Source organism: Melospiza georgiana, chromosome 3 (genome assembly GCF_028018845.1).
Source record: "Melospiza georgiana isolate bMelGeo1 chromosome 3, bMelGeo1.pri, whole genome shotgun sequence".
NCBI classification, from domain to species: Eukaryota; Metazoa; Chordata; class Aves; order Passeriformes; family Passerellidae; genus Melospiza; species Melospiza georgiana.
This window is the reverse complement of record NC_080432.1, coordinates 37,820,759-37,832,868: the sequence shown is the minus strand read 5'-3', so window position 1 is coordinate 37,832,868 and position 12,110 is coordinate 37,820,759. Positions and strand designations below refer to the sequence as shown.

The 12,110-nt window shown below is 43.7% G+C and overlaps 1 protein-coding gene and 1 non-coding gene across 2 annotated transcripts in view; one reads left to right on the top strand and one right to left on the bottom strand.

The window, feature by feature from the left end:
• Window positions 1-2,747: 2,747 nt before the first annotated feature.
• TRNAI-UAU (transfer RNA isoleucine (anticodon UAU)) lies at window positions 2,748-2,841 on the bottom strand. Its single transcript has 2 exons — window positions 2,804-2,841; window positions 2,748-2,783 (listed from the first exon to the last, which is right to left on the bottom strand). It is a non-coding gene; the product is annotated as a tRNA-Ile (tRNA).
• Window positions 2,842-7,912: 5,071 nt separating this feature from the next.
• The window catches only part of HAAO (3-hydroxyanthranilate 3,4-dioxygenase), a 33,742-nt gene continuing 29,544 nt past the window's right edge, over window positions 7,913-12,110 (top strand). The window contains exons 1-2 of the mRNA XM_058020838.1: window positions 7,913-7,992; window positions 11,992-12,070. Of these exons, the coding sequence (XP_057876821.1) occupies window positions 7,913-7,992; window positions 11,992-12,070 (159 nt within the window). The remainder of the gene's footprint in view (window positions 7,993-11,991; window positions 12,071-12,110) is intronic.

The window sequence follows — 12,110 nt, the reverse complement described above, 5'->3', positions numbered from 1 at the left end:
TTAAATAAAGAGCAAGACAAATTTTAAGAAGAGGGACCTTTTGAAAAGGATTCCAGAAGAATTCCAGAGGAGTTTGGGAGATCCAGGCCTGCAGGCATGACATCCACACCAGGCAATGAAACAGAGAAACACAGGTTTAAAAAGGCAGGCCCCTAGATAAGCCAGGCAACATGGAAGACTCACCATGGCGAAGTCTTTCTTCCTGAATGCACTTCCAGGAGCATCCAGAGCCCACAACAGTTCCTTGATAGGTGACAGCAGGCTAAAACCAGGACTCCCCTGGCTACCACCTCAAGAGCAGTGATCAACAGTGGCTCACGAAAGGAACATAAGTGCTGGCACCTGGCTTTTAAAAAGAAAATGAGGCACAGGTGAACCCTGTTACTGTTTGGCGAAGAGGCGGGATTTTCTCTCCCTAGATCACAGTGCAGCTGGCACTTTGCATCCCTCACACACAGGTGTTTTCCAAATATATCATGTGGCTACACTTAAGATTTAGAAAATAAGCTAGTGCCAACACACAGACTTTGGGAATTCTCCCATAATGGTGAGAAGGTGTCTTCATGCCCGCATGAACTGATATACGTAACTACTACACTATTTTATACATACGCTGCTGCCAAGTAGCATTAAAGCATTACCCAACAAATCAGGACAAAAATGTCTAATAAAAAAATAAGTTAGTGTAATAAAAAACTACCTTCTTCTCGTAAGCCTGTAAGTACCTAATTTTGAGGAAAAAGTTGCAAATGCAAGCAACAGGCCAAGGCCCTCCTCATTTCCCCTCACGAGAGCTGCTATGGCCGTGCTGGAGCGCAGCTCAGCATCACACAAGAAGCTCCTCACAGCCCTGGAGAAAACCTGCCCAGGTCTGACCCCCTTCCCTTCCCAGGGACACACAGCTCACCTGCTCCCACAGCAGCCCCTGGGGAAGGGACTGAGGTGGAATCACTGAGCTCACCCCAGCACGGCACCATTCCAGCCAGGCCAGCCCCACTGCGGCACTGCCATGGGCTGGGCGGGAAGAGACCCTCCACAGCCAGAGGCACCAGGGCCCAGCAACCTCACAGCCTCCATGGAAGACCTCGTGCTTTAGCAGCCATTCACTTCATGTTGTAAACAGCCATCAGATAAACAACATTCTCATTTTCCTGGGGTTTCCAGTCAATCCACATAAATTTTCCTGATTTAGCATGATTTTCAGTGTGAAATGCTCATCTTGGAACATGCTGCCCTTCGGGTGTCAGGCACAGGTGCCTACCCATCAGGAGGGGCAGAAACTCAAGAGTCTCCTCACAAAGCTATTGTTTCTTTTTTACTTTTTTTCCAGAATCAAGCTAAAAACCAGTAAAAGCCGAGGTAAAGACTATGGGGATGAAAGAGATCTTATGGAGAAGGTCACAGCACTTTATGGTCCCACTGCATGTCCTGGCTGCTCTCTGGCAGCACCATGGAGGCAGGTTGCAAAACAGCTGTGCAGGCAACGAACCTCATCTGCTTCACACACCCTGAATGTGGCAAAAATTGTATAATCACTCACCCAGCAGGCCAGAGCAAGACCCCAAATGTCAAACTAGCAGTTCTTCCTTGGCAGGAGGGTGCAGGAGCTGCTGTCTGTTCCTGGAAACCCACCATGGAAGAGAGAAAGGAAGTAGTGCTGTCCCCACACAGTTTCTTAAGAGGTCTCTGTCCAAGGAATGGAGTCCCTCTCCCTTTCTAATGATTTGTGGCTTGGGTTCTTTTTCCCCAGTTACATAAAAACAGCACTTTTATGTTTTAGTATTCCCAATACTTGTCCAAATACATTTACACTTATTCATTTACACTTCCTTATACCACTATGGCACCTGCTTCAGGGATTACCACTCCATCATTGAAAGCCATGAAGTTAATGCAAAATTCAGAGGGGACAAAGTGGTAACTAAAAGACAGAAAGGATAATTAAGAGCCTTAAAGTGGCACTTCTTGAAGTTAATGCCTGCAGTACAGATAAAGGGCTGATATGGGCAATAGAAGAAGCTATCTCTGGCTACGTGATCTTGAGGGCCTCTTTGAACTTTTTGGTATAAATTGCACTGTGAAAGCAGCAGACTAGATGTTAATGTAGAGGGGAGGTCACGAGATCTGGGCCTAAACATCCAGGAGGCATCCTGCCTAAACATCCAGGAAGTGTCCTGTAGCCTCCTCCATTACAGAGCTGCCCTTTTCCCACGGCCCTGCTGCCTTTCTTGAGTGGTGAAATCAGAAATTATTTGAAATACTTTCCTTCCTGCTACAGTGTGTGCATTCGTTAACCACTACCCAGGCAATGAGCAGTTACAAAGACTGTCACCAGCAAAGGAGACAGAGCTATGTTATCACCATTGAGCTGCAGCAATGACACAAGTCGAGCATTTTTTTGCACTCTGTATGAAACAACATGGTGTAAAACAAACTTTATTTCCTGCAATTTCTCACTCACAAGCAGCTCTGAGCAGGAATATGTTTCTGTGCAGCGACAGGGCGCCATGAATCCTGTTCCCTTCAGCGGGTACACATCCCTGTAGGCACAGACACACACAGGTGGCACTGAGGCACCGGCACTCCCGGCGCGCCCCGCAGAGCCACTTGCCCAGGCGCGCTGTGCCCTCTCCAGAGGCCCACGCTGCCGCCAGGGCCGCATAATTTTTCCCCGCGCTTTTGTCCTTCTCCGTCCGGAGCGCCTCCAAGTCCCAAAAAAAGCCCGTTTTTCTTCCCAAAAAGCTGTGTGCTCCAGGTGAGGCTCGAACTCACAACCTCGGCATTGCTCGGCGTTGTACTGCTGTATAAGTACCGCGCGCTAACCGATTGCGCCACTGGAGCCCTGATACCAAGCCGTCCCGAACGGTTTATCAAGGGCTCGCCCGGGCCCGGCGGGGGAAGCGCAACGCACTCCCGCCCGTACCCCGCGCTCAGCGACGGCCCGAGGCCGCCCCGGCTCCGTGCCCGGGCCGCGCTACCCCGCTAGCGGCACGGGGAAGGCATGACGGCGCTGGAGGACGCCGCACCGCTCGGGGAAGGCGGCGCCCGCGAGCAAGGGAGAGAGGCGAGAGGCGAGAGGCGAGCGGCGGCGGGGCCCGGACAAAGCCCTCCCGGCGCGGCCTCCACGCGGCGCGGGCGGCAGCGGCCGTGGCGGTGCCGGCAGAGCCCGGCCCCCTCCGCCGCCGGGCGGGGCGGGGCGGCCGTGGCCGGTGACGGGCGGCAGCGCCGTGGCCTGAGCGCCCTCCGGCAGCCGCGGGCCGGAGGCGTCCTCAGTTCCGTTTTCCGGGGACGAGACCGATGGAGCCCGGCCCCGAGTCGTGCGGGATCGAGCCTCCTGACGACCCTCGGTAAAGGCTCGGGCCGCTGGGGCAGCGAAGTTCAGGCTCTCGCTCATGGCCGGCCGTGGGGCCATGATGCACCCTCGGTCGTGCTCAGGACCAGGCCGCAGCAAAAAGTGACCAGTTACTGTCGGAGAACTAAATGTTGATATCTGCAGTATCGCCGCTGTGTGTGACGCGAGGGGTGCCTGGCACTCTCAAAACAATTGTTCAACACCACGTGTGCATTGTTAAAGTATACCTCCAACATGGATTTATTCTGCAGTCAGATCTGTCCTACCTTATGTGGCAAAAAGATGGTAAACATAATCATCATCAGCAGAAATTTAAACCCAAGTGTGACTCCACTACCTCTCTTCCCCCATGATCCCCATGGTAAATGACCCAACCCTTTTTGAACAGAGAGAATGTGCTCCTTACTTGCCGAGGAAGTTTGTCTCCTATTAATGTTATTACTGTGGGCATTACCTAAAATACATTTCAGTGGTAATCACCATTGACAGGTGAAGCAGCCTGCAAATGCTGTATGTGATCCTTGATGGTGTCCGGCTTGGAAAAGAGAACTGACAGTTCATTTCTGGAGAGAAATTTTTCATCATTTAGGTATACCTATGGCATACCAGAAAACAGCAGCAGCCTTCATTACCCTTAACATCATTATGGGAACAAAACAGTCTATATCTCACAAAGATTGCTGTGGGGGAAAAAAATAAAGGTAGTATGGAGAATGTAGTTTAAAAAGTATATAGCCCAGTGTCAATATTTAATTTAAATCTTCAATGGGTTTGGTGATTGAGGAAGGTAGAAAATGAGAGTGTTGTCCAAAATGCAACTTTTCCCAGTAACCCTTTTTTCCTGTACCCTCAATGCAATAAATGAATTATTGTCATGTAGCAGTTTTGTGCTTCAGTACTCTTGCACTTCTCTGGCAACAAAAGGTTACCCATCAAGTCCTTACCTTTGCATAAAAGGAAAGGAGAACAGAAACTCCAGGTGCTGGAACAGGCTTTGATGGATGTGAAGAGCATTGTGAAACAGACTAGCAAGTAAAATCTAGGCCCCAATCAGTTCCTGAGGTGTGTGAGATGGACATATTTACATGGATGCCACAGAGACTGTAACACTGGTTCTTTTCTGTGCCTCTCCAATACCCTCCACAGAAATAGTTTTATAGCCTTTCATGCCATGCAGTTATCTGCATTTCTTAGCCCCACTGTTATATGCATGAAGTGGCAATTAATTTCATTTTTCAAAACCTACTAATTTTCAGAAGGTTTCAGAAAATCTACCCTGTGAAAATAGCCTCAGCCTTATACTAATGGTGATTTTTTTAAGTGAACTTTGTTTCCTCCCTGAGTAGGTTTAACTGTCAGGTTTTCGTACGTCATAACAGCCACAAAATGGATTTATGAGCCTGCAGCTGAGAAAGTTTTCTCTGCAGGTAATAGTACCTTGTATTCTGCCTGGTGGGGAAAAGCAGAGACTAGGGATTAGAGCAGTGGCTGTGGACAAGAGCCCTGAAGTTAAAACTGGTACTTTAATACCATGATGAACAGGGATTGGCTCAATCAATGCCAGGATCTGGTTTTTTTTTTCCTGCTGTGACTCTGGAGATTCTCTTGGCTTTCATGTCCAACAAATGGAGTCCTGCTCTGCAATACAAGATACTAATGATGGGGCAGACCTTTACAAAACCACGGTCATTAACTAGTGTCTGCACTTCTCCAGTCCTTCCAGTCTGGGTCATAATCCCTTAAGTGAAAGTGCATTTTAAATAAAAGCTCTCTTTCCTTCACAGCTAAGAACAGAACCGCCAGCAGCCTGCAGAACAAAAAGTACCAAAATGTACCTGTCTCTAAGTTAAAAACCAGGCCTTATGTGTTTGCTGTGTGGTCGTGTCTCACCACAGCCAGAAACTGCTAGAAATTTCATGTGCTACATAAGTGATGTGGTGGTGGTGTTTTGCAGTAGAATGAAATAATAACTTTATTTCAGAGGAAATTATGGCTAGTCCCATTGTGATTGTATCAATACAGTGGAACTGTAATCCACATGGGGATTTTTTTATCTCAAAATGAACAGATTTTTTCCTGTTCCATAAATTACATAATGAGTTTAAACTAAACTGCAAAGAGTGATAGAGACAAAGGTAAAACAGAGTCACTCTTACAAATACTTGATAAAAGCACACTATTAGTTCAAAGTCACACTCTGTTTCTTTCTTCTGGTGGAAGATTACAACAGTACGAGTTAAAGAACTCTAAGTTTTGTACTGCTCATCATGCTGAGTTTTTGGGCCTGTAGCTGTGCTGCTCATAGTGCAAGCCATGGAGAATGTGCCACTCGCTTTTAACCAGATAATTTTATCACCTTATATCCATACACATCCACTAAGCACAGTGTAGATAAAAGTGGAAGACTGAGATACGTCAAGAGCAAAGTGCTAAGATATTGTAATGTCTTGGGATTTTTTTGTTTACCCATCTCCTGTGTTTGGAGTCTGTTTATAGATTTATTTATTTAAAAAATTGGGGGTGGCAGGGAACAGAGCAAGCAGTTCTCTAGCAACTGTGTACATCTTGAACAGCAACTTGTGAGGGAATAGAGACTAATAAAGACCTGGAAAGTCTGTTTCTTCTCAGTTTCTTTTTTGCCAGTGTCCTGGTTTAAGAGGAAGTGAGTTTTTTGGGATGCTGTGGTCAAACCAATAGGTGCTCAGATTTGAATATTGGCACCTGGTGTGGCTGCTGAGGACATGGATGTGCCTCTGAGAACACAGGGGGTTAAAAGCAGAGCACTCCCAGGAAAAGTCTCTCTTGGGTTTTGGTGCAGCCGGGTGAGGTAGGCCTGGACCCTGAGGATGGAAGGGTGGAGGAGCACCAAGAGACATCGGGCAGCCACTCCTGCTCCAGGAGAGAGAGAGCTGGTGCTGGTGCTGGTGCCACCTTGAATTTGATAGCACGGCCGGCGAGAGGGAGTGGGGTGAGAAGGTGCCCAGCAGGGCAGCGTGGGAGTTCTGGACAGGCAGAGCCTGATGGATAATGGAAACCTTACGGATTTTCTTAAATTATGGAAACCTTACGGATGCTGATCCCACTGAATGGGAAGAGAGATAGAAATGAGATAAGAGGAAATGGGCCACGAGAGATGTAGAGAAGACTCTTAGGTGGGAGGAGGTGATGGAGTGGCCTTTGGCTGGACTTTTCTTGTATAGCCGTGGACAGAACCATTTTTCCTGTGACACAGAGCCTGCATTTAGGGGGAGGAAATGGCTCGGAGCCAAGAGAGTGCAGTGATGTCATGTGAAGGAGTGTGTGAACAGAGATGACGGATGAGGAAGGTGGTGGTGCCCTCGATCTTCAGTGGAGGAGAAGATCTCTGTTCTTGAGACCCCCTCGGCCCCAGGGGATGAAATATGGGGGGGACAGGTGTCCCAAAAGTGAGAGACTGTGCACTTTTTAGAACTGGGCAAAGCACCCTTAAAAAGGAGAACCCTAGAAGCAGCTCTGGTCCATGTTCAGTGGTGAGAGCACTGGACATGGAAGGAAGAGGTCACAATGGCAATGATCTCCAGGCAGTGCCACGTGTGACAGGAAACACATGAGGTCTCAACTGTGTTTCCAGGGGAAGCCTATGGCACAAGAGGGACTCCTCACTCCTTGATGGACTGAGAATTGATTATCTGAAGGATGGTGATGGATGAGAGTTGGTGATCTGAGGGATGGATGTATTGGAAATTTGGTGGGGGGAGGAGGAATCTTTTTGGAAGGTTTTAATTCTTTCTGTGTCTTTCTTTTTACATATAGTTGTAAGTTAATAAAGTTTTCTCTTCTTTATTCTTAAGTTGGAGCCTGCTTTGCTCTATTCCTAGTCACAGCTCACAGCAGACACCAGCAAGGATGGATTTTCATAGGGGCACTGGCATTGCGCCAGCGTCAAACCGTGACAGCCTGACAATTTGATGCACTTTCCCAAAGGGCATCACAGAATCAGGGTCAGCTCTCCACAAGCCCTGCTATAACATTGGCAGAGTGGATCAGATTAAGATGAGCATTTATGGACAGCTACTCTTGGTCTTAAAAATGCAGGAGACATCTGTGTTTTGGCTACTTGACAAAAGACGATCCCAGTATTTTCAAATAAATACACATACCACAAACATTCAGCTGTAGAATGTTGAAGGGAGGTTTCTGTATAAGACTTCAAAGGAGTGAATGCCCCAGCCTCACTGACTTTTTCTGACTGTGTTATAAGGCTATTTTTGTAATGTTCACACTCCAGTTGATGCAATAAAGAGAATTAAGAAACCCCCTGTAGACAGAACCCAGTCTCCAGTAAAAATATATATTTTAAAAACACTAGTCAATTATTAGCCAAGCTGCTGGAGCATTAGTGCTCCCTATGAAGTAACCTTTGGCTGATGGACCTGTCCCTTTTGACACTGAAGCCTGAAGACACCTCTCCTAGCAGCCAATCCCCTGAGCACTGGGGCTGGAATCACAGGCAGACTGCTCACGGAGAAAGCACTCTGCAAATTCTGATATCTCGGGCAAAAGTTTCATAGCTGGTGGGCCATGGAACTTCTTGTGAATGTAAGAAAATGGATAGAAGAAAACAAAGCTGCCTTTTTGCCACCTGTTTGCAATAAGCTTATGTAAGTAAATGAAGATTTTTTTTTAAACAAGTTATTATATATACAAATATTCCTAGCTATATGAGGAGGAAGCTGCAACATTGCATACATGGTAAAGATTAATGAGGAACCATAATTCCTCTCAGGCTGCAGCCAGAGTGCTGTTCCAAAGAATAGAAAGTGAGTGAAATCTGATTTGCAATAACTCAGTAGAATCTGTAAAGATCAACTTGAATACAAGATACTTGTCTCAACTCAAAGTCACTTGTAGGCAGGGAGACTGAGTTAAAAGAATTTGTGTCAGGCTCTGTGACAACAAACTCCTAGAAATTGGAGGAGATGGCATCACATCCAAAACCAAATTACAACCTGAAGTAGCTAAAGCTGCTGAGAGTCATTCCAACATCACAGAGGAGCCAAAGCTGCAGGAGCAATCAAAATCAGAAGGCTATATAGCTGGAAAACAAGGAAAAAGGAAGGGCAGAGGTACCAGAGGATCAGATTTCCAGGGCATTTCCAGATCTGTCAAGGCAGGAGGGTAGGGAGCCTGAAGGGGTGGTTTACAGCCATTTATTTACAGTATTCTTAATGAGACAGCCAGTATAAGGAAAAAAGTGTGTGCATTATGCAGTTGTATGTGCACCATGCATATGCTCTGTGTCAAAGCTTGTGAACAAATTCCAATGTAAATTATCCAATGTGTCTCAAAATATTAACGAGGATTTCTTTGTCAATGAAGCTGTGGGGAATATATTTTGTCTAAAACTCTGTATGCAGAAAGCTTTCACTAGGAAGTATTCTCTTTAAGGAGTGACATAGACCCAGGTTTTATAAAGAAATGAAAAAGCATTTTCTTTCTATAACTTTAATTAAAAAAAACTTCCTTTACAATTTTAGTCATTAAAAAAAAAGCCTCTTGCCCTTCCCTTAAGTGCTATCTCTAATGAAAAGCTGAATGGGCAGTAATGTATCAGTGACATTAATTTCCATTCACAGGGGCAAGGGTTACTTTTCAAAGCAGTGGTTACAAGAAAAAAGAAAAGGTAAAGAGTGCATAATTACTGCCACATCTGTGTAGTTCTACAGCTGTGCATAGAACTGAAAAATTCTGAAACTTGAATCACTGCAAGTGTTCCCATTTCTTTCATTTTCAAAATGGATTTTAGGAAGCGTTTTATGACGTATATTCATTTCTGAAGCCTACCAATGATAATGGGAAAATTTTAGTATTTTATTTATGTGGAATATTCACGTGTTTCTTTCTTTATCAGCACAATGAATCTTCTTTGTGCTTACTACACTGTTCTGTATTGCTTACTAGTAGTTCTGTAAATCTGAAATGTGGCATCTATCATAGACCTTTGCCCATAAACATTTTAAGAAGTTACAGTGAAACGAGAAACATTTCTTGTGATAAAAATTGCACAGTTTAAAACAAAATCCATTTTTCCAACATGGCTTTAGCCTGTGTAGAAGGAGAATAAAACCATGTACTGCATGGGTTCTGAGTCTACCACCATCTGCATCTGGTGCTACCTAAATGCTTTCAGGATTTTCCAAAAGGTCTTAGGTGATTTTTTAAGAAGCAGCTAATAGATTTTCAACTTTTTTCAAAGGCTTGATCCTTCATGTACTGAGTAGAAATGTATAAGGCAATCTTCTCACTGCCCTACTGCGGCAACTCATGGAAGGCAACCATCTCAAAATTTACGTAACTTACTTTGTTTCAAGGAAGAAGACTTAACAGTTTAAACTTGGTATCACAGCAAATCAGTAGGGCTTTTGGTATCTCAAGTTATTACAGCTTTCAGGCTTTTATAACATTTTATTCCATACATTTGAGAGGATCACAATTTTTAAATACCTATTTGGGATTGCAACATACAACCTCAATTCCTGAACTACTCCCTATTTAGAGTTTTAGCAAAGTAAAGAAAATGATGCATCTAATTAAATTGCAACTCTGACATTGTATTTTAATGACACTATCTTGTAAGTTTAAATGCTTTTTAACCTCAACAATGAGCAATTAGTGCAAAATCAAACCCCTTGACACTGCTGATTTTCACAGGTACTTCTAAAGCTCTTCTGAGTTCAGATTATTGATGCTTACTTTTCAAAAGGACTACAAAGTATGGTCATTGACCATCTGATTCTTTGTAGTCTTGCCATGTTTTTAAAGGGTTACCTGCTGGTACCATTTTCTTTATGGGAATGAGAACAGAAATGTTAGAGTATGGAAAACGTAATACTCCGTTAATTAGGTCCTTATTCTAACAATAGTACAGTCAAGTAATTTTCACATCCCTGAAACCTTTACAATACTCCTACCTGCATTTTAGCAGTCTTAACTGAAACCTTTCTTTGTTATATTTCATAACAATAAATAATTGTTAAATATAACAATATTTAAAGCAACTATATTAACCAGATAACTTTATTTAACAAGGTGGGCACACTGAGTTCCTGCTCATATTTCATAGCTGGAATCTTTTAATGGTGTCAGTATACATTTGTTAATCATTGAATGATTAACCCATAGTCCAGGTAAATCTATGGGAAAATTAATCATAAATTTGCCAAATTAAGAAGTCAAGCAGTAATTAGCAGTATTTTCACTTTTACTTAGTGAACTAACAACAAAACTGAATGTTTATAAAAAAAAACTAACCCATCTTAACAGCAGACTACAAGATACACACAGATTGCCTTTCTCTTGTTTTATTCTTCAGAGTTTGTTTTCATTTATTTCATTAATTATTATCTGTATTGCTGCTGTTTCAGTCATCCTGCCCTTCTTTAGTAGAAGTGTTCATTAATGGAGAAGCATTTCAGCGTGCTGTTGAAAAGGAATATTAAATCTGCGTGGTACAAACAATTTGGATTTCAGTTCCTTATTTTATGATACAGATATGAAGCCCAGTGCTGTCAAATATACAGCTTCCTATGGAGAAAACAGTCAATTCTAATTCTTTAGTTTTATTTGACCAACTAATTTGTCACTGTTACTTGTTAACTGCTTTACCAGTCCCCACTGTGTTGGTCATTATCATTTAAACATTCTTCACAGAAAAAGTGATAACGCCAGCAGATTGAATATGCGTGTGCCACCGCTCAGAACAGCCTCTCTCAATTAAGCCTTACAAGGTGCTGACACAGGGACACGTTGTTATTGTTCGCTGTGTTTCAGGGGATTGTGGCCCTGCTGGTTCCCTGTTGCTGCCCAGAGCCTCTTCATTGCAAAGCAGAGGTTAATACACCTCAGTTCACTTGTCCAACAGCAGACAAACAAATTTTGATTCACAGCTAACAGGCCTGATTTTGAGGGGCTTGTTTAGCAAAGGAAAACCTGCTACCTTACCTTTATATTAGTGTGAATGGACTGATAGGTAATTGGGGTGATAGCCATTCCTTGTGATAGCTGAGAGGAATGCTGACTGGGGCTCTTAAGAGGGGCAGAGTTAAGAAATTACCTGGAATCTCCTTTTCTGAAATAGCCACAACCACAGTGAAACCATTGTAATGTTATTCCAGTTTAGCAAAACCAGTATAAGCAGAACAGAAATTAGCTGGCAATTCTTACCATCAGTACTGCTGGTAATTCTACCAATGGGGCGGGGGGTTGGCGGGAAGTATGTTTTTACCTTTATTAACTTTTAAGAGTTTTACCTTTACATAATCAGCTCAGGTTGAAAAACCTCTATTCTAGTTCCTGTCTCTTAGGTAACATTCTTTATCTTTTCAATTCAAAGCTCTTTTCAAGCTGGCAGCTATTGTTGTCCCCTTTTCATAGCTGGAGGCATTGAAACTCCAGGAGGGAGGTAGTTGGCCTCAGGTCACCCAACAGGACAGTGCCAGAGCAGAGAAGTGCATCCAAGGTCTATGAGTTCTTGTACTGGCTGTTGCTTTCCACTCAACATTGTTTCATTGACTCACTGTCCTAAAAAGAATTAAAAATAGTAAATGAAATAAATAACATCATGAACAGAAGTAGCTTCAAAATGTCACTTTCTCTTCTAGGCATCGCTATCAATTAAATGTGATGTTTGTTGGAGGGCCAAATGAAAGGAAGGATTATCATATTGAAGAAGGAGAAGAGGTAACCTATAGGCTGTTTACATTATTCAGATTTAATTTAT